This window comes from Lathamus discolor, chromosome 14 (genome assembly GCF_037157495.1).
Source record: "Lathamus discolor isolate bLatDis1 chromosome 14, bLatDis1.hap1, whole genome shotgun sequence".
Lineage (NCBI taxonomy): Eukaryota > Metazoa > Chordata > Aves > Psittaciformes > Psittacidae > Lathamus > Lathamus discolor.
The window spans coordinates 8,331,608-8,353,614 of NC_088897.1; the positions used below are offsets into that span (position 1 = coordinate 8,331,608).

At 50.4% G+C, this 22,007-nt stretch overlaps 1 protein-coding gene and 1 long non-coding RNA gene across 3 annotated transcripts in view; one reads left to right on the top strand and one right to left on the bottom strand.

Annotated features, from left to right (window-relative positions):
* Positions 1 to 18,817, bottom strand: part of LHFPL7 (LHFPL tetraspan subfamily member 7) — a 62,419-nt gene extending 43,602 nt beyond the window's left edge. Inside the window, exons 1-2 of the mRNA XM_065694640.1 lie at positions 18,528 to 18,817; positions 7,409 to 7,547 (exon numbers count right to left, since the gene is read on the bottom strand). Of these exons, the coding sequence (XP_065550712.1) occupies positions 7,409 to 7,547; positions 18,528 to 18,803 (415 nt within the window). The 5' untranslated portion in view covers positions 18,804 to 18,817. The remainder of the gene's footprint in view (positions 1 to 7,408; positions 7,548 to 18,527) is intronic.
* A 1,480-nt stretch (positions 18,818 to 20,297) lies between these two features.
* On the top strand, positions 20,298 to 21,256 carry LOC136021934 (uncharacterized). 2 transcript variants are annotated; one of them, XR_010615943.1, is made up of 2 exons: positions 20,298 to 20,311; positions 20,798 to 21,256. It is a non-coding gene; the product is annotated as an uncharacterized LOC136021934 (long non-coding RNA). The 2 variants fall into 2 exon arrangements; XR_010615944.1 differs by having other exon boundaries at positions 20,304 to 20,566.
* The last annotated feature ends 751 nt before the right edge of the window (positions 21,257 to 22,007 follow it).

Here is a 22,007-nt window from a genome sequence, read left to right on the forward strand (position 1 = left end):
CAAAAGATGAACCATAAAGACATCTCTCCCCAAAAGCTCATGTGATGTGAGGGAGCTTGCTAGGAAAGGTATGGCTGGAAGAACCTTCTGATAACACCCCTGAGCTCCATGCCGCTACCTTGGAAATGATAGAATGAGAGTAAATGCCCTGCATTGTAGAAGGAACAACTAACTGCCTGTAAACTGAATGGAAAGTAACACAAAGGGAAGGAAATTCCCTCTAGAACTGAAGTATAGATTTTCCCATCTGAAAGATATGGCTCTGGCACAGCGCTGGGGTCCTTGGGGCTGGCTTGTATTTCCTCAGAGGCTTTGGAGCCTCAGTGGCACTTGTTATTTGTTGTTCCCACTTATTACAAAGCACTGTTATTATTTACAAAATATACTTTTTATGGACTGTTACTGCATCCAAGTGCAGTAACTGGCCTAAACTCAAATCCCCAGGAGAACTGTTGAAAGAGAAGCAATTCAGCCACATATTAATATGACAAGGATTTCCCCAGATTTAAGGCAATAGGAAATACGTCTCGTACAACAGAACTAGTCCTTTCTCGCAGTATAAAACTGCTCTTTTTCAATGGCAGCAATGAAAGGATATTGCTTCTGTCACTGATGTCACTGGAAATGTATTGCCCTTTTCCAAGAAACCAGTGAAAGGACATGGCTGGTTTATTCTCTCAATGAGGCTACTCATTTAGAGAGAAATACACTGCCTCCAGCATTAGCCCAGACACACTGCTCCTGCTGTGTTCCCCACCTGAAGGGAGGGCAAAGGCACCAAGTCAGAGGGTTTGTGCCAACTGGCAGAACGGTACCTGAAGAAAAGCAAAGCAGAGTTTGAGAACTAAGCAGAAGAAAGAAAACTGTCCAATTGTCAGGTGGAAATGAATTCATAACTTCTCTCACGGAGGGTGAAGTGGGGCTCAGCTGCTGTACAGCGCAGCCAGGATCTGGCCCCTTCCCCTTTAGCAGCTCTGCACCTCATATGAAATGAGCTTAAACCCTGGGAAGGCTAATGTACCCTTAACCTGGCTGTTAGGAAAGCTGCCAGCCCTTCTCCCTTTTACTGCTAAGTTTAATGGTCTGTCTCTCCACTTAAGATTTTAGGTTTTCAAAGTAAAATGAAATGGTTCTCAAACCAAAATGATCTATCACATGAATGTATGCACCAAAGAGCATGGAGAAATTACTTTTTCAGCAGGAATAGAAATTTCCTCCAGTGAAAGGCCGAAGTTGAGTTGATGTTTGTGGTTCCACTTTCATGCCTGTCGATCTGCAGATCTGGCAAGTTCATTTTGTTCCCCTGCAACATCCTTCCAGGTGACACCTCCCACTTGGAAGGTAGATGGAAAAAAAAGTCAATTGTCTGTTTTAACATGGGAGTTCATCAAATTCTCTTGCAGAAACTGGTGGAATACCATCATCGGGGCTTTGGTGCTGGTGCCCAGCATCTCCAGAGTGTTCAGAGCAGTCCCTGCTCCAGAACACATTAGCCTAATGCCCAGGATGGTTATGGCTTTTACTGAGCTGAGTTCTGGAGCAAACTGGCAAAAAATGCTGCAAAAGAGGATCTGCATCAGTGTGAGTGAAAAACTTGAGAGCACACATCAGTCAGGCATAAGCAATATTGGCACTGGAGCAAAGCACCTCTCGGGCTGGGCTGCAGCAGAGGCCTGTCAGCAGGCTCCTAGCATCAGACATGTATTAGTTGTGTCAGGAATTAGTGAGAGTTCACTGACTGAATAATAATGTGCCAAAGGCAGTTTTTCAACTTTACAAATGTAATTAAAGAAAGCAGGGGGAAAAATTATTGCACCAGGGGAGGAACCAGGGCTTCCAACGGTGTTGACCACTGTCTCTATTGCAAGGATGAGATGTGAAATGCGGAGGGGAGAGGGTGAAAATGGCTATGAGGACCCGAGCAGTGATGAGGATCATGCAATTACAGCTGTGATGGGAGTGTTGCTCTTTACAGAAAAGGAAGGCAATGAGAAAACAGAAGTGCTGTCCTTGTGACTCAGGAGCTGGACCCATCCCCAAGGTCAGGTTTTATGCTGCTAGTTTTTACTTTCATGCTCGAGCACTTCACATCAGGACTGGACTTTGCTTTATTTTGGGCACTTCTCTTGCTTAGACAAATCTTGCAGTTTTGGGCAACCTTTCTTGGATGGCTGGAAACAGCTTTATGGCAACAATTTTTAATGCTCCTCTGGTGATTGAACATACCCAGCATCAGGACTCAGCATGTTTTTCAAGACGTTACTGCCACAAGAAGAGAGACCATGTGGGCTCTGTGATAAAAGCCAAGATGCTATTTTTAAAACATGGATGGGGGAAGCTTTGGGTGATTTTAAATCAAATCAATGGCTGGACAACAGGGCGCTGCTTCCCCCTGCCTCCGCTGCCAAGTTCCTCTTCAGGTTCCCAGGGCTGTCTTGTGACAAACAATCCTTGTTGTCAACAGGATGGGGCTCCCACCGCAGCCATGAGAACGCCCATCAGGAAACCGGTTATGGGTCGGCCCCTGCCCAGGCTGTGTTGGAGCAGGTGGGAAAAGCTGCACAATCTGGGATTGGCTCCCCCTTCTCCTCAGCCATTTCTGAACATTCCTAGTGTTTGTTGCAGCATTGGTGACACAACCCCAAACTGTCCCCTGCGTTGGGCAGGTGTCTGCTTCATTTATGTCTCCTCAAAGAGGTGCTGCAGGGGCCATGCTGTGACACTGCCTGCACCCCGGGAGCAATGGGCATGTCCCCACTGTCCAGTGGCCCCTGCAATGTCCTCAGACATTGCTCTCCAGCACCCCCAACAGCTGCTGGTGCCATTATTTCAATCATGACTACTGATACCTGGTCATCAGAGATCCCATCAGGCACACTCCAAAACTGCCTCTTATGGTAGTGACAGCAGCAGGAAAGAGAAGACTCCCACAGTGTTTTTAATAGCAGGTCAGCAATTACCAGGCTATGACCCCACTATTTGCTGCAACCATGGAGATGCTACCAAAGGTCGGAGGACCCAGGCAGCTTGGTTGTACACCCTCTTGGTGCTGTTTTTATCTAAGTTACTAATTACACATTACCTATATGTCACCAGGCTGGTCGATACTAGTCTGAGGAATCAATATGGACGTGGATGACGGTGCTGTTTGCCATTCAGAGTGTGCACAAGCTGGAAAAAACAGGGCACCACTGATCCCAAAGGTAGGCTGAGATGCAGGGTGGGACAGGAGGCACAGTGGGGACAGTGACCACAAGTTGCCTTCCTAAGTAGCACTGTGACACAGGCACTGAGACAGCCTCCTGGCCAGGGACTTGCCATGTCCATGCTAACTGCAGCACATGACTGCATCCCAAGGCTGGGGCAAACCTCCCACCCATCCTGCAGCACTCCGTTGGGAATGGCACATTTCATTTTAATCTAGGTTGCTTTTCAGTCCTTGGAACAGAGTGTGTTTAAAAGATTCACACTGATCTGAAAACTGACAGTTCTCTTGACGTGTTCTTACCTGATGATCTATAATCGCCAGCTACTTCAGCAAGCACGACGTCTCCTGCATTTTGCTTTGCTGCTTAACTAACCAAAAGCCAAGACTATCTCTGTAATGCCACCATGCTTCTGCCAGCAAGAGGGATCTTGGCTGCAGAATGCAATCACATTTTGCAGGAAGAAGCTTTTGGGACTACCATGACATTTGGGATTAAAGTGCAGCTAAGTAAGAGAATTGCATAACTGGGAGTTTCTGCCTGTCTTGCTGGAGTCTCATGACTGTTCTAATTCTGTCGTAGCAATGCTGGGAAATTACTCTTTGAAACCAAAAGAGCCTGAGAAAGGCATGGGCAGGTTAGGGTCATTTGCCCTCAGCACTGGGTTTGTCTTGAACAGTGAATTGATGGTGGTAGGATTAGACAGAGAGCAGCATGGGGCAAATGTAAAACTCTCCCCTAAGGCTTCCCTTGTGCTTGACTGTGCCTGTGCCCTCAACAAGACTCAAAGCTCTGCAGCCTCCTCCTGTCAGGCCACTTCACAGGCATGTCTCAGAGCCCAGGGAAAGGATCAGCAGCTGTGGGGCAGCTGGGGGTGCATCCCATTACTAACTACTGATGGATCAGCCACCACTCACCAGTAAAGCAAGAGCCCTTTGCCTGAAAAGCTCATGATGAAAAGCTTCTGAGAAGCAACACAATCCTGGTTTTTATTGGGGCCTTAGGGTAGCTAAAGGAGCTGTGGACGGAGGCTGCTAGTCCCTGCTGCCTGCCTGGGAAGACTTGGTACTTTTTCTAAGCAGCAGATGCAGTCCTCTTTAGTGCCAGTAGCTTAATCCAACAGCAGACCCGTAATCCTTCCCTTAGTCCCACAAGCCCCAAAAGGAGAAAGCTGCCCAGATTTGCTGTTTGATGAGGTTTACTCATCCTCCGTTGCAATCTCAGTTTCCACCAGTGGCAAGCCTCACTCCCCTGGAAAGGCCATTCCTATGGGAGTGCAGATGCTCCTGAGCCAGGGAACAGAGGCTGCTTGGGGTCTCAGCACCCCACAGCCTTCAGGACACTCCTAATGCAGTGACACTACTGGGGCCTGTGTGGCCTGCAATAGGTCAGAGTGGAGCCTTGGGGCAACCCGGGGCATCACCAGCAGTTTCCCTTGGGTGAAGCCAGTGCCTGGGACACTGTGATGGCCCCGTGTTCCTTCCAGCAGCTTTGCCACTGGCAGTTGCTTGAAAACTGGCCTGAGAGCTTTGCAGAAAGAAACTGTAATGTCCAGCTGTAAACTGCAGGCCCCTGGCACAGCACGCAGAAGCCACCAGAGAGGTTGTACAAGCACAGCCAGCCCTGGAGAACATCCCCTGCCTTTTCCTTACAGCAGGAAACATTTCTCCCTGGCTAAAACTCCTAATTTTAAAATGCCAGCAAACAGGCTTTTGCTGAAAACTAACTGTAGCAAGATATCGGCTCTAGCCCCCTTTGCACTCCCTGTCCCTGGCATTAGCCCCAGGGCCCATCTCCATCAGCAGCAATGGGCCACAGCTGGAGGTTGGGGCCAACCGCCCCCAACCCACACATAAATGGGGCCAGCTTGGCTTCCTGAGCCTCTTCAGCGGTGCTGCTGAGCAGGTTTGGGAGGAGGTATCATAGTAGAAATTTCATTTTAGTGAGCTGGCATCACACTTGGGGAGTGAGCTCTATTCTCTCAGGCAGCTTTGACTTTGCCTTTAGGGTGTGAGAGCTGAGCAAATGTTTTGTCTTTTCTCCTCTCCCCCTCTCTGTATTGCTCTGCTGTTCAGTTACCCTTTGTTTGGGATCATCCTCTTGTCATTTATGTGGCTATGGTGGGGTTTTTTTTTTTTCTAAGGGGTGGATGCCAGGCATCAGGAATCATATGTTCAGCATATGGTGGCAATTAGCCCAGCTCTGAACCCTGATGGCATGTCTGTGTCTGCAATTAATGCTCTTCTCTATCTGCGTAAGGTTTTTATCTTCCTTCCTTCTGGGGCTAGAAAAGGAGCAACTTGGATCTCAAAACACAGCAGTAAAGTGTTAAAGGCATAATTTGGGCTCTTGCTGCGGGGCTGCTCTCAGGATGGATGCTTGTTTGGTTCAGCTTGGCCTCTGCACCTGGATTTATGTGAGTGTGGCTCAGGGCATCTGTCTGATACAGCACAGAGACTACAGGGACTGATTCCGGCTCTCCCAGTGCCTCTGCTCATGCACTTTATGGCATGTTTCATGCACCTGGCTCTTTTATTAGGAAATTAGAGTCTATGTTTTATAGTGTTAAGCTTCTTTGTTCATGCCTATGGTTCTCTGCAAAGCATCTTGAGGTTTTTTTTATGGGATGGGAAAATGGGAGCAGAATCTGGATTTCAGGGGGGAAATACCAGGGCAAGCAGAGGGAAGGTGCCTGTGGGACGAGCTGTGCGTCAGGGAAACACACAGGAGAAACACAGCCTCCTGCTACTGCTCCACTGGCATCTTGTGGTGGTTTTGTAGGGGTTCCCCTGGCAGAGCTACCCCCTCCATCAGAAAGGTGCTTTACCAAACCTCATGGGCTTGCTCTGATTTCCTTCTTTCCCATATAAATTCATCTACCCTAAAATCACTGCTTTTTTTCTATTAGATAGTGTGATTTTGGGGGAGGAGTTTATCTCCCTGTCACCTGGCTGCAGCTGATTTTAAATGAAGATGAGAGGAACAGGGAGAGAAATAGGGGGAGGTGGGTGGGCAGCATTTCTGAATCCGAAGACATTAAGCCATTTAATTCTGTTGACTCAGGGCTGCCTGGCTCTGAATAGGAATTAATCCACAGTGAACCAAAATTAAAAAGCACAATACAAAATGCTTAGCGAGGCACTGCCAGGGTTTGAAGCCACCCATTAGCTTGCTTGAACATACCCAGTAAATTTTAATTTGTCAGTAACGCTCAGAGCCTACAGTTTATTTACAGCCTGTTCAATATTACCCAAACCCCTCAGAGAGCCTCATCTGTATTTATCTGCCACAGTCAGTTTCCTTTCCAGGGACTCTTCCTAATCCCTTGCTTGTCTCTTGTTGCAGAGCCAGACACAGCAGGGATGTGCCACCCCCCAGGCAAAGGTAATGCAGACCCCTTTCTGCCCCACTTATCCCCCGCACAGGAGGCCACCCTGAGCCACATCTCAGTGACTCACACCATCCCCAGTCTAGGGCTGAGCCCTCCTGGCATGGGGCTCCTCTGTCTTGCAGCCATCAGCCAGCACAGAGGGGTGATGGGAATCTCCAAATTGTGGCCTCCGAATGATGCGCAGGTCAGTAGTAATGGGGTACAGGCAGGAGCAGCTGCCTCTATGGACCCACAGCCTGGCTGAACTGGAGCAGCCATGGCTAACAAGCCAGGCCTCTCCATCTGTTCCCAAATCAGCTCCTGCTGGATGAGCCCCGGTAAGGAAAATGTGTAACAGGATTGCCCTCAAAAGCAGCTTGAATGCTGCTGAGCAGATAAGGAAGCCTGGCTGGCCCCGAGGATTTCTCCAAGGAAAGGAGTTTATTATCAGGCACAGACATGATGGGCAGTTTAATCTCCTGTCATGGCTTATGTCCAGTTGGGGTGGTTTGGTCCAACACTTTCAGCTCCCAGAGATGTGGCTGGGTGGGGAGACAAGTCTCATTTGGGATTTGTCCTTCCACAGCACAAGGATGGACCTGCCCCAGCTGCCTGCCTTCTCCCATCTGTGTTAGCCAATGCAGCATCAAAAAAGTCATTTTCAGGAGATTCTATAAGGATGCATGCAGGTGGCAACTGCCACTTTTCTGCCACTGTTGGTTAGTTTGCAAGCTCTGCTTGCTGCTGAGATACAGGATGCTGTGAATGGCCAGGCAGCATCCTGAGGAAACCCCACTTTTCCACCCCAAAGAGCAAAGTCCCCATCACTTGCCTGCTGCTGTCTGCATGTAGCCAGCCAGGGTGCAGACTCTCCTCTCACAGGCTCCGCCAGGCAGCAGGACAGCAACGATGGCCAGCAGCGAGCTGAGGGCCAGCAGGGCACAGCCACCTGCACACAGCACGGCACTTGTCTGAAAGGATACGGAGGGCTGTCAGCAAGGTGATCCCCCACCACCAGCCCAGCGACACCACCCCACGAATTCCCCTCTTCAAGTGAGAAGTGGAGCCTCATCATGGGCAGCTTCTCCCACTTTCTCCTGTTGCTTACACCTTCTTAATGCTTACACCTTCTTCTGTTGCTTAAATTCACTATTAAGTCTTGAGCCCATAGTTCACCTGGTCCCAGGGGTTATTACTCTTTGGGCTTTGGCGATAATAGCAAATGTATTACATGCATGAAAGGCTACGTCACTAATACAAGTGCCATTAGGTGCCTGCAACGCATGTCAGTGCCTCCATTGAGAGCTGAAACTCATCTTGTGACAGCGCCTGCTCCTGCAAGCCTGGCAATTAGAGGATACTTTGCCAGTGATGCTCCACAGTGGGGGAACCTGCTGCTGCAAAGGTTTCATTGCAGCCAGACTCTGCTGACACAGCAGGCTGCTTCCACCCCATAGCCCAGCTCACCCACCTTCAGCAGCCCCACCAGCCCTTCACTGCAGCAGCCATGGCTTTGATTTAGCTTCTTTGACAACAAAACTGGGTCATTCGGGACTGTTATTCAAACCCAGCTCACTCTGTGTGATGAAGCTTTGAGGCACTGGAGGCTATAGGAGTACCTGGCAAGTTTTCCCCTGGGGGCAGAATGGAGGGGCAGTAAAAAGGGAGGCCAGCATAACCTGCAGCCTGTCTCCCTGCCATCACCTGGCCGGGGTAGAAGCAATTTTGCTATTTAATATTCTGGCTTTAAGATGCAAACTGCATCAGCCCCTAAAACTGGGAAAAGCACTAATTTATAGCAAAAAGGCTCATCTTTTGGTATGGGCACCTGATTGATGCATTGTCGCTGTTTCTGTTCCCCTTGCAGGTTACACTTCTAATGGGATGGCACCGGCAGCAGAATGGTCCCTACACCAGCAGTGGCACATGCCAGCCCAGCCAGGGCACAGTGTGGGCCAGGGCAGTGAGGGGACATATGCCTCTTCCTCCCATACCCAGCTCGTGGCAGCGTTCAAACAGCACGAGGGCACCTCAGTCCCAGCGTTGTGGCAGCCACATCAAGACCTGTCATTTCATAGCAAATTCCATGAAACACTTCTGGCTTTGGTGAGTCACTCTGCAGTAACATCCACCTCATGGCTCTCTAGGGTAGCACAGCTGTTAAGACAGGTCTCATCCCCATCTTTCTAATGAGCCTCATTTTCATAACCTGTGCAGGAGCTGCCCTAAGGATTTTAGGTCCCTCCTCCTCCTGCCCTTGTCCAGCCCTCTGGCTCTGCCGAGACATTCTGGGTAGAAATGCACTATTTTCCTTTTTAGTTTTCCCCTATATTTGAGGTTTTGGTTTACTATAGGAACAAACCCAATACGTGTTTCCATTTGTGTCCCCACCACCACCACCAAAGACGTAAATAATCTGCTAAATGGAAGTTATGCTGAGGAAACACAGGCAGGCTCAGGGGGCAGAGGAATTGGGTTTACCCTGTGATGGAATCCAACCAGCTAAAAAATCCCTCCAGCACTAGCAGTGCTGCTCCAGAGGTTTAGCACTGCCCTAAATCTTCCTGCTTAATTTACTGCTGAGGTGGTTTTAACAGCTGTGCTGGCTGGTTCTGTGGCAGAACCACTGGCTGCAGGGTCCTGCCTGGGAGCTGCTGCTGCTCCAAATAGGGACACACTAGTGCTGGCAAGTAACAGGCGAGGGAAGCACAGGCACTGCCCTGACACCCCAGTGTGAGTGCTTCCACCAGTGCTGTACAGTGATTAGAAATCAGCGTCTTATTTATAGCCTATTTATACACTGCACAAGCAACGAAAATGCTGTCCCAGCAATAAATTAATTCCTGACATGTAATGTAAAAGGCACAACAGTACAAACAGCTACTGGGAGAAAAGGAGACGCTGTGGCAGCAGGTCTGTCTGCTCCTCCCGGGGCCTTCCAAGCCACTGAGACCTGAAGAGACAAGTGCTGCTCCAGGGCAGAACAGGTTGGGACACCCCAGCAGGGACCAGCCCCTTTCCCCATCCATATTCCAGGAGGGACCCACAGGGATTGGGGTGGGATGGGTGACCCTATTACATAGGTACCCTCCTAGCTTGAGGTACCATGGAGAGAGCAGCCGATCCTCACTGCTCCCAGGGCAGCAGCAAGGAAACACGGACTCATAAAAGGATTACCCTGACCAGTATCTGAATTCCACCCAGCAACCTGCTAAACCATCCTCCTTCACGAGGCCCATTAATTATTTAGTGCGATGAATTTTTCAGGAGAAAGGGGTCTTGCGAAGCAGGCTTGTTCCTCTCTTGTGTGAAGCACATTATTTTTATTGATCCATGTTCTTCTTAATTATAGTAGTGCAAATCCCCTAAAAACTCACAGCTCCTGTTGGAAACAACCTATGAGCTACTAACCCCCGCAGAAAGGTGCAAAGATGTTTTTGAGGACACAGTGCCAAGAAAAAGTGCAAACAGGATGTGTGCAGGTGTGTGTGCCACTGAAAGATGAGCTGGGTCTGGTTCAGGTTCTGCCATCAGTGTTCCTAGAAGCAGCAGCAAGACTGCAGGGTCCTGGGACCAACAGCACCCCGATGTGCACAGTACTGGCCAAAAGAAGACAAAATCCAACCAGGCCATGGCAAAGGGAACTAAGTTCTCATTTTGAATAAATGCGTTAAAATTCATGTGGGCAAGAGGTGTAGGTAAACTGTGAGGTTTGTTTTCTGCCACGTGGGCCAGGAAAGCTGAGCCACAGAACAGCCACCAAGCAGCTTTGGGGGCAGAAGGGGTAATGCAGCTGAGCAGTTTTGCTGTGGGACACAACGGATGGCAGTGGTGCAGCTGCCCCAGAATAGGTGGCAATAGGGAAAGGCACAGGGCACTTCAGGACAGATTGTAAGAGACCCTCTGTAAGCTGGTGGTCTTAGTCTGGTTCCTACATTATGCTGGTTCACCATAGCTAGAGCTGCTGAAACAGAAGGTGTGGACTTCTTCCCCTAATGCATTGGCATTACCTGCCAAAACATTGGATATGCTCTTGTAAACCAGAAATTTTTGGTTTTGTTGTAACCCTTCCAGGTTCAAATTCCTTGCCTGGGAATTGTCCCAAGTGCTCCTGCCCTGTACTGGAGACATACCTGCAGATCAAACAGCTGCTTCTGAAGAAAAATAGTAAGGCTTAAGTTTGAAGAAGTCCATGGAGCAAAGGTACCCAACAGTAGCAGCTAAAACCCTCTCCTTCCAACTGTGCAGCACCTCCCTCTCTCCTCCCTGTTTGTGCCTGTTGCATCTTGAGCAGAAAGGATGCAGGAAACAGGATTCAAAGGCTGAAACCCAAAAATAGACAGGGAGGGAAACAAACGGGATGCATCAAGGCCATCTGTGAGGGCCCAGCTCAGGCTGGGGAAGGAAAAAGCCCATTCATCACAACAGAGAGCACAGTTTCCAGTGGAAAACCAGCCAGGGAGAAGCAGGACTCACTGCTTGGTGGGCTGCCTCTCCCCAGGCATTGCAGAGCACTGTCTGCACGAGGGGAGATCCCTGGGGAGCCCAGCAGCCCTGGCCTGTGAGCTATCCTGCCTCTGCCACACTGGGAAGAGACATAAAACCCTGTCAGATTTTCTGCTCCCACTCCCAGGGAGATTAATTGTTTATCCCCAAACAAATTAATAGTCCCCTGGTGGGACTGTAAATGTGCCTTTATGTGGTGTGATAAATACTGATTAACAACAATCCCCTGTTATTTTAATATTTTACAGGTCTGACACATGCCATGACTACGCCATTCTGTAAGCAATAAATCTGCTGAGGATGCTGTTTCATCCACCAAAAAAAAACCCTCCAAATTAAAATGTCACACAATGATCATCCTGGGAAGAATAACTTAATATCCCTAATGAGAAGTTTTTAAAAGTTAACCCATCCTTTGAAGCCAGCAGCCATGGTCTTTGCAATTTAAAGTGAAAAGGGCAAAGGGAGAAAAAACTGCCTGGTCCAGTGAGTTAGAGCTGAGAAAAGGTACCTGGTGTTTGGCTTGGCAGAGATAAACCAAGTTGGCAAAGCTCCTGCCATCACTGCCATCCTGGATGGGCACCATGGTACACAGAACAGTAGGCTGAGGGCAAGGTTACAGACTGCTTGTGTATTTCAGCCCCGCTCAAGTGCTTAAGCATCTTTGCAAATGGGAGCAGAAAGTAAATACCCTAAATCATTAGGAAATAAAGCCATGGGCTAAGTAAAAATAAAAAATAGTGAAAGTCAGAGCGTATTTGGCTTTCTGGGCTATCTGTTGAGGCAGAAAAGGTCTGAGAAACCCTGACTAAACAGGGGAAAAAACTGGCTGTAAAATCAACTCTAAGAGAAGAGGGCGCAAAAGTAATCAAACTATTTTCTACTTTTTTTGTTTTTTACATGCAGTCCCTTCTCATCAGAGCTCTGTGTGACTAAATATTCATTAGGGAATATCTTTTGGGGTTAAACTGGATGGTGCTGTACCTGGAAAGGCAGAAACGGAATGGAAAACAGGGGGTTTAACATTGATAGAAAAGAAATTGGTGCTAGATTTCGGTGCTGAGTGGGAACCTGGCCTTTGGGGTTTGCAGCTATGCTGGCAAGGACCCAGGAGGCCACACCAGGGGTTGATGCTGGGAAGCAGATGCAGATGTTGGCAGCTGAGTCTGGCTCCGCTGCATGGCTGCTGGTAAAGGAGAAACTGTCACCACTGCCTGTTGGAGGGCAAATAAAGAGAGCTGAAAAGGATCAGTGCAAATACTCAGACTGGTATCTATCTGCAGGGCAGCAGCAGCACTGGAGCAGCAAAGCTGCCTTCCATCCACGTCAGCACCCAGCAAGGTCTCTGAGCTCCCCTGCAAGTTGCTGGTACCAGCACCACGTGGCTGTGAGGTCCTTCGCTCCTCCCATGCCTTCTGGTAAGTTTGACGCTGGATGAGACTGCCCTGCACCCAGAACAGTAGTGCCTTGTCCTTGGACAAAGGTGAGTAAAACCCAGGAATATCCACCTGGACACAAGCAAGGCATCTCCTGCCTCTGCAGGAGATGCTGTGTGCACAGGGGTGGGTGAATCGAGCCTCGCAGCTTGTTCATATTTCCCCCACACAAGTCACAGAAACAAACATCCGCCATCTGGTCGGCATTAAAGCAATGGCCAGGAAGAGGATCCAACACGTCCTCATCTTCTCCTCCTCAGCAATTACCTTCCTTTCAGTGCCATCTGAGAGCTTTCTCCTTCCTATTTGATCTTCCTTCTCCATCCTGCTCCCAAGCACATGCTGTCCCCTGCCCAACAGCACTGGGAAATGCTCAGAGTCATCCAGTGGGAATGCATCCAACCTCCCCAAACCAGCCCAGCAGTAATGTGGAGCCGCAGGCATGATGCTGCTGGGGAGGTGGCTCCAGTCTTCATTTCTTCCCCTTCAAATGAAGGATTTGGTTGATGGGTACCTGCCAGCACCACAGCACACACAGGGAGGTACCTCTCCCCAGCCCAGATTTAGCTGCTCGCACACAAAATCCAGCAACCCCCCCCACTGGTCACAGCTCAGCCAGTCCTGACCTTCCAGGTAACTTGCCCACTTCCAAGCCAACCAGGGCATTCAACACAAACACCAGAGGGGTTAATGCCCAAAATGATTCAAGGGGAAAAAAAAAATGGGGTCTTTTTTAATTAGGAAGAATATGAGAAACAGATAATATGTCTGATTAATTATGGCTGTCTTTCTTCCAGTGCTGCTGCATCTGGGGACACTGGAAAGCAGCTCCTAATGGTACTGCTTTATCTAAGAGGATGATGGATAGTGGTGAAAGAGGAAAAGAAAGGGAAAAAGTAAGACATTAGCACATCAATGGTGTGCCTGTGACCTCCATCAAGGGATTCAAACCAACTTAATGAAATTTTAATTAGGCAGCAAGCAGTGTGCTGTTGCTGTTGCTGGGTACCAGATCAGACCTTCTTACCCGCACTCTACTATTATCCTTCCTTGGGATAAGCCCTTTCCCAGCACTGGCAGCAAAGCTGGGCTCATTGTCTTTTGCTGGGGATCACCCCACAGGTCACAAAATTCTCCCATCTGGCTTTTCCTTACAAAGCCAGTGGAGAGGAGCCCAAAGGAAGTGGGATTTGCAGTCTCAAGAGGATGGAGGAAATGTTCCACCATCAAAATATCCCTGCCATGTCCTTGCCACCATGTGCCAGACTCTGAGCCCCACAAGGGGCAAGGCCTTTCCCAGGATGGAGGGTTCAGGACTCACTGTTTGTTAAGCAGATTTGTGGGCAGGTGACCCAGCATGAACTGGTCATCACTGTCATGAGCAGACACAGCCAAGCCCTGGCTGCTGCCCAGCCCCTGGCCCTGCCGCTCAAGCAGCAACACTGTGGCCAATATCCTCCTCTCCACACCTTTGTTTAAGCAAAGCAGCTTCCATCTCCCCTTGAGAAGAGAGTTTATAGAAATAATGCTGAGAGCAGTCTGTATTTTCAATCAACTTGATCTTCCGTGGCCCGCCCATAAGCTGGTCCTGCATCAGCACCCATTTCAGCCCAGCTTAATGGTGAACAGTTCAGTGGTCAGTGAGTCCTGGTCATAGTTTGCTGTGTGGGCACTGAAGCATGGGACAGAGACCAGGAATTAAGAGGTTTCCCCAACACCAGGTATTTTCTGTTCTGTTAATGTAGGTCAAAAACCTCTGGGTGGCTAGTGAAGGGAGCTAGTCTACTGCAAGGTAATATGCCTAAAGATGGTGATTTCAAGGAATTGCTGAGCACTTACACCTCTTGCCAAGGCTGTATAAGTGCAATTAAAAATCAAACTGTCTGGTATACAGAGTAAGCTGTGAAGGATCTGCTCTCTTGGGAAGTTCTTAGGATGAGGAGCTAAAAGTTGATTTCCTGATAATCCCAAATTAACATGCTGGCCTGATGCACAGCCCCCAGAGATAGAGCAAACTGCCCAAGAGCCAGTCTCACACATGGCTCCCTGCTTAAGTGACACTGCACTCACAAACTACTCAGCTCTCCCTTGTGCCAGAGCCTATGCTAGAAATTATGGATTTTCCAAGTATCTTCCCATCTCCAGGAGCATCCCGTGTGCTTTTCACTGGGAACAAGGCTGCTGCATAGCTCCGCAAACCTGTCCCCACTGGGCAAACCTCAGATTATGTCAGGAACCCAGCACTGAACTGACACGGTGAGAAGCCATCAATGGAGGTTTATGAAACCTTTCAGCAGGGTAAGCAGGTTTACTGTCATTAAGCTTTGCTCAATCTTCTCAAGTCCCGCTATGGACAAAAACCCAGGAAAGACCTACTCAGGGAACTCCTGGAGCCATGCAAAGCCTTCCCCCATGTCCTGAATGGATTATTTTGTGCTCTGCTCCAGCAGAGCATCGCTGGCTTCATAGGCAAACGGTCCATGTGGTTTTATCCTGAACATCATGGGCGGATCAGCTTCTTTGTTATTTTAGATTATATGCTTGGCAAAGCCTGAAAATAATTGGAGACTATCTGGAAAAATAAAAATAGAAATTTGAAATGAAGCAGCACTAGCTTCCGAAGTGCAGCACTGAGACAGGAACCCATGAGCCAAATGCTCCCACTGAAAGCAAAAATAAATTAGCGCAGGATAAAGCACTATTTTGCACTCACACAGTGATCTAGCACCAAAAATAGAGAAGTAGCAAGATGCAGTGAAGCATCTCAGAGTTCAAAAGCTCACCTGCTTCACCCAGCTCTATCAGTTGGCCTCCCAGGAGCCATTTCTTCTCTGTACAGCGCCTGCACCCCTCAGAATGCCCCTCTCCAGCCCTTTCAGCTCCAAGTCCTCCCACAATGGATCCTCCTTTCCCATGAATTGTCAGTGTAAGAGCTTCGTTAATAAATGGGCTCTGGCCTCTGGGCAATATCACCACCACCATCCTCTCTCCTCACCTGGCTCCAGCCAGACCCTCTCCAGTTTTCCTCCGCTCTTGCAAGGTCTCAGTCTGGCTACAACATCTCCAGATGTCAGGGATATTTTATTGTATTCCACTCCATCAAATAACCATCACGATGCTGAGCACGGTGCAAAGCCTCAGCAACCTAAGCAGTGGCAGGGTTAAATTAAAGGTACCCATGATATTAGAGAGCTGCAAAGTAATTATGAAAGGAAGCAGAAAAAAAGCCAGCAACTAAGCAGACATGAAGGCCCTCTTAAGAGAAGAAAGGCATGTTAATTAACCTCTAGACATGACTCAGAGCATCATTTGTAGCATGATTAACATAATCCCCCAAGTGCAAACACACAATTGGCATTAATGATCATTTGCAGGACTGAATGCTCCCCCACCCCTTCAGCGCATTTGAACAGGGAAACACTGAAAACACGGTAAACAGGCACGTTTGCAGGAAACAAAAAGAACACGGTTCCCTGGGAATCGACACCCTGTTTGCTGGCTGCTCCCACCCCCTCCCTGTGTGCTGCAGGTGGACATCTTCCCCAGGTATGCTGTTAGCATCCTCCCCAGATGTGCTCTCAGCATCCTCTCCAGGTATGCTGTCAGCATCCTCCCCAGATGTGCTCTCAGCATCCTCTCCAGGTATGCTGTCAGCATCCTCCCCAGATGTGCTCTCAGCATCCTCTCCAGGTATGCTGTCAGCATCCCCCCAGATGTGCCACCAGTTTCAAGCCTGAAGAGCTCCTGAGCTCATGTCAGCTTTTGCTTCCTTTGCCCCCCTCCAACCACAGCTTCATTCCCTTCTCACTAGCCTCCGCTTCTCTAGCAAAAAGCTGGTGGCTGTTTCCAAAAGCTCCTAGATTCCTGTCCACATTAGGCTCACGGCTTTCACTTAAAGAAAGAGCTACCCCCAAGACTGCTTGAAAGACTGGAAATGTCACAAGTTCTGTAAGCAGAGAAAAAAGAGCCACAATTTCCCCATCTCTCCAAAAAGGAGAATCTCTTGCTTGAGCTTGTGGACAGGGCTCACACCACTCAGCTCTGCCTGCCCAGAGCACTGAGGCATGCAGGTTCCGAGGGCTGCTCATGCGGGAAAGCAAAAGCTGCTGCCTGCCTTAGCAAAGCTGTCAGGGCTGTTTTATTATATTTCACCCCATCAAATAACCATCACAACAGGTCTTCTCATCCTCATCACGGCAGAAAGCTGGTCAGGGAGTGCTTTTCCCTGAAGGAGACTGCGCTGTTTGTTGTTCATTAATTATTTGGGTGGCATTAATAAAGGTGATGAGGATGTGTCACCAAAATCCCCTGTAAACTCCAGTTGGCACCATAATATTCATCCCTACAACAGCCCAAGCTCGGGAGCTCAGAGGCTCTGCTTTACACTGTGCTCTGGATCTGAAGTGTTTTCAGAGGCTGTTAGCTGGCTGAGGCTGTGTGTAGCTGAAGCTTGTTCAAATGAGTCACTGCTGAGCTTCATTCTTATCTTTAAAGTTTGTTATTACTTGGAAGTGTTTAGCTGCATTACATTTGCAAAAACATCTGAACAAAGGCCAGCTTACGGAAACGACAGCACTTGTGCACGTTTTTATATAAACAGGAAGGATTGTGTGCAGCCAGTTCTTTTCTTTGCAATTCACAATATTTGTCTTTAATGACAATTTTAAGGACCATGACGGGATGTAAGTAATCACATGCAGACGTGGTGTCCTGAGTCCTGGGAGAGATAACAGCGCAGCTCCATGGCAGGCAGAGAAATTCAACTCCTGACACCATTGTGCCAGGCACAGCCACGAGCTCTCAGGGACTTAGCCCTCGTTTGGGGGTTTCTGCAACGTAGCGACCCAGATCAAGTCAAAGCTCATGTCTTTTGAGCAGTGACAGTGAAATCACATTCACAACCTCAGGGTAAGAAGCTAAGAATAAAAAGAAAGGAGACGGGAGGAGGAAAGGCAGGGGCACGTGTGCTGCGCGATGCCGGGCTGGACTTCATGTGGTCCCTGTGCACACCCAGCGGGGACAGGCAGCTCTTTGTCACCTCAGGACACCACAGCAACCCCAGGCTCCACAAAGCAAGGGAGGCCTTGGCCTCCTCCCCTCCCAAAACCTCTCAAGGGCACCACCCCGGCAGGGCAACAGCCAGAATGCCCCAAGTCCAGGCTCCGTTTCTGGATCCACATGTCCCAGGGGCAGCAGTTTCAGCCACATCCCCACTCCTTCCTGCTTAACCAACCCAGGCACCGAATGATGCTCACTGCCACACCTGGGAACATCAACCTCTCCTGCTTTCTTCCCGACTCCCTCCTGGACACCCACTCAGATCATAGGGATCTGAGGTCCCAGCCGGGCAGCATGGCCGGGTCAGACCTGCGGGGTCATGGCTGGAGGTGGACCGCAGCCACACTTGGGCTGCAGTGGTCACCACATCAATGCACATGTGCCCAGGAGGTTTCCATGCAGCACCCCAAGCATGGCCAAGCACCCTGAAGAGGGATGTGGCCTCACAGCGATCACAGGACAACCAAGGCGTGCTGTGCGGATGCTCAGGGGATCTGGAGGGGATGCAGGGGATGAAAGGGATGCTTGGAGGCAGAATGAGGGATGAAAGGGATGCTCAGGGGCAGCACGGGGGATGCAGAGGATGCTCAGGATGGTCAGGGATGTCTGGGGCAGGTCTGAGGGACAGAATGAGGGGATGCTGGGGAGCCTACCACAGAACAGGGGATGCTGAGGTGATGACACAGAGACTTAAGGAGGTGAGGAGGACGGAGAGATCCTGGAGAGCCTGGGGCAGGTCAGGGGAGACGCGGGAAGGATGACAGAGAGACGGGGTGCCAGAGAGCCCAGAGCAGGTCGGAGGACTACCGGGAGCTTATGGAGTGACGGCAGGGAGCCCGAGGCAGGCAGGGGGGATGCCGGGGAGGTGAGGAGGCGAGCGGCAATGCGAGGGAGGGTGGGAGATGTCGAGAGGGCGCCGGGGAGGGGCCGCCGCGGCGCGGGGGCGCTCACCTGCCAGGAGCCGGAGGGGATGTCTCCGAAGCCGCCGGGACCGGCGGAGCCGTGACAGCTGCGGGGCGGCCCGGTGCAGCGCCAGAGCAAGCCAAAGCCGGCGGCGGCGCGGCCGGGCGGCAGGAGCCAGGCCGGGGAGAGGAAGGCGGCGGCGCAGGCAGCCAGGAGGCCGGCGGAGAGCAGCGCCCAGAAGCAGCCGACGCCGCTGCACATGGTGCGCCGGCGGGGCAGGGAGCCCGCGCCCCGCGCCGCGCCCGCCACCGGCACCGACAGCATCGGCGCCGCCGCAGCGCGGCCGCGCAGCCGCCGCGGCGCGGGGCGGCCGGCGGGGCCGGGCGCGGGGCCGGCGGAGCTGCCCGCGCCCCCTGCGCGCCGCCCCCGTTCCCCTCCCCGCGGGGCGCGGCTGAGGCCGGGCGCGGTTGCGACACCCGCGGCGGGCGGGGACGGGGCGGGGGGGGGGCCGGGGACACCCTCCCCTGCGCACACGACCTGGGCGCTCTCCCGCTGTCACCCCAGCTGCGGCACGGCCCCCTCTTTACAGCGATTTTACTCCGCCGGCATCGCTAATGCTGGTAACCCCCACCCCGCCGCTCGCGGATGCGGTGCTGCGGCCCCCGGGCAGGGGCACGCGTGCGGGATTCGGGATTGTGGCAATGTCTCGGCTGTCACCGGGGCCCGGTCGGGAAGGCGCTCACGGCCCGAGGAGATGCGCCCTGACCCCGGCCCCTCGCTGCGGGGTTTCTCACTCGGGGTCTGCCTGCTTGAGCACTATTAATTCCGTCCTTTAATCCCGCAGGTTTTCAAGCGTTAAAGGCAGAGCGGAGAGCGAGGCGGAACGGCTGCCCGGAGGTTTGGACTTACTTTAGGTACCAAAGCTGCGCCTCCCAGCGCAGCTGCATTTTTACAACAGTCATCCTGAAACTTCACGTGTCTGCCAGGTTTTATTGCCGCTAAACCTCCCGGTCGCTTCGCAGCATCACTCGGTATCTCATGCTTCTGCCTATCACATCTTACGGGGATTTCTCCACCTCCAGAAGCTCCGCTGTCCCCCCAAGACCCCTCTCCACCAAAGCCGGATCCTTTTCTAAAGATAGCAAAAAATAGATTTATCCTGCCCTGCTGTCCTCAGGATGGTTGCAGGCACTTACTGCCGATACCGCCGGAACAGTTAAGGGCATTTCGGCAGCTTTTGGTCAAAAACAACAGAGTTTTCCCTTCGGATCTGGGGTGTGTGTGTGTGGGGGGGGGTGTTTTAATTGCAGCCCTCGGGGAAGGCTGGCTCGGAGCCGGGCTTTCCGGGGAACACGGCAGAGCTGGGGGGCTGGCACCCCCTCCTGGTGCGCGCCCAGACTGCGGGCGGGTAGCGGCTGCGATGGCAATAACCGCCGCTTACATCTGAATTCGCGGACAAAACGTCGGGGTTAAAATGCTGCCGTTAATGGCTGGGGCTTAACTGGAGCTTCTGTGTGTGAGTCTGTCTTTTCCTTGCGTTTAGAAATGTGCGCGCCTGCTGTGCTCTAACTTCCAGGCAAGTTTTGCAGGGGCAAAACCACACGCAGCTTCGTCCCCGGTTTCTCCTGGTTCGCAGAGCCCCCGACTGCTCTCCTGCGCTGCGCCACTTCTCACATGCCCCGGGGCATTTGGAAAAAACAAAAGGGGGGAGCATCCATGGAAACCTACGGAAAACGGGATTAAGCTAATTTATTTTGTGACTTGGTTTCATTCAAGTATTTATGACACCAGCAGCGGCCAAGAACCTGGGGAGAACGCGAAGGTTATCCGAGGTGAGTCCCACACAGCACTGGCAGCCCCAGCTGGACAGACTGGAGGCAGGAGCATCCCGGGGTGTTTTCAGTAGATCAGAGTAATTCCAGAGTGGCACGAAAGCCCTGCAGAAAAGGCTTCCTTCCTGTAAGGAGCAGCCTGCAGCAGGGCAGGGGTGGGCAGCAGCTACAGACACTGGGGTTTGCTCCCTTCACTGGAGCTCACTGCCCAACAGATCCTCAGCAGCAGTCACCAACACCTTTGTTGAGAATGAGGTGAGGCTTTTTGGTTTCTCTCTCTCCCCCCCCCCCCCCCCCCATTTTCTCTTGTATTAAACTTCAAGGTTTAGATGTTGACACTGCAAGTCAGACAGAAATCCTTCACCCCTTACTTGTGCTCTATCACCAGGCACAGAGGAACAAACCTTCCTCTATGGGCATGGGCTCAGTGGAAGGAGACAAGGAGGGATTACAGTGTTTTAACAAAATCAGTTCATTTTCTTCCAGGCTGGGACGTGGGATAATTCCCTTCTTTGGATTCCCCAGCACATTTGAGAAGCCAGCACCAACTCTCCCGTTCCCATTACAGCTAATGGACTGAGGTCAGCCACATCCAAACTTGTAATGAATTTTCTATGTGCATGCAGCCACTTGTTTTCCCATTAAAAAAATAAAAGGATAAAAATACAAGTCAGTAATTGCAGCTGCTGTGATTGCAGTCTGGGAGCACCCCTCCTGTAATGGCATCAGTTGTGCCTTCTCAATTTTACAGCTTCCCCAGCATCCTCTTGTGCACCATTATATGTATGTGCTGCACCTTTCCCACTCTCCCCCACCACTAATTCTTGGATTCTTAGTGATCACTGTTTGTATTGCTTATTTTGCAAGTCTGTCTATAGTGTCTAATTATGTGTTTGAAATTACATTATGTAATTTTTAATAAAGCTAATGGCAATGTTTAGAATATATGATTTTTAAGATTGTATTAAATTTCTGTACAAAGGCATCTTTGACCCCTTATATACTGTGGACATTAGTATTGATTCCAGAGTAAGATTGAGGCTGTTAATGCCCCTAGTCATACAGTTACTATTATTTGTATTCCCAAAGTAGCAAGAAGTCTATAAATGAGATACAAACCCAACATCATGCAAATACATGTAAATAAATGAATAGACCATCCCAAAGGTGTGAGCAGTGGCAATGGCCTGTAACATGATTTGTTACCTTTATGTTGTTTCGAATGCTACAACTGAGCAGAGCAGTTCTCTGTGATTCATTATCAAAGACACCAAGCTATCAGCACAGTCTTGTTCTGCTGTATTAATTCTGTCCAAACAAGAGCATCCCACTTAGAGCTTTTGAAATATTAAAGTTTGTTTATTTTCCTAGCTATGGAGAGAGAAAACCAGGCAGTGAGGCTTCTGTTTAATCCTTGGAGTATTTTAATTTAGGGAGGTGTTCCCCAGCTTCTCTGATGTTGGCCAACCTATGTCCTGAAGTCATATTTCAAGTGATTGCTCAGATAATTAAACTGTCTCGTTCTGTTAAAACCTCCAGAAGCTGATGTTACGCATACTTCCAATTCGGATCTCCGGGGTCCAAGGCTCAGTGACTTAACTGTGGATTGGAGCGTCAACCCTTCTGCACGTTCCCAAAAAGGGGAGGAAACGTACCTCATGCCAAACACACTTCTAGCTGGAGGTTTCATCAGTTA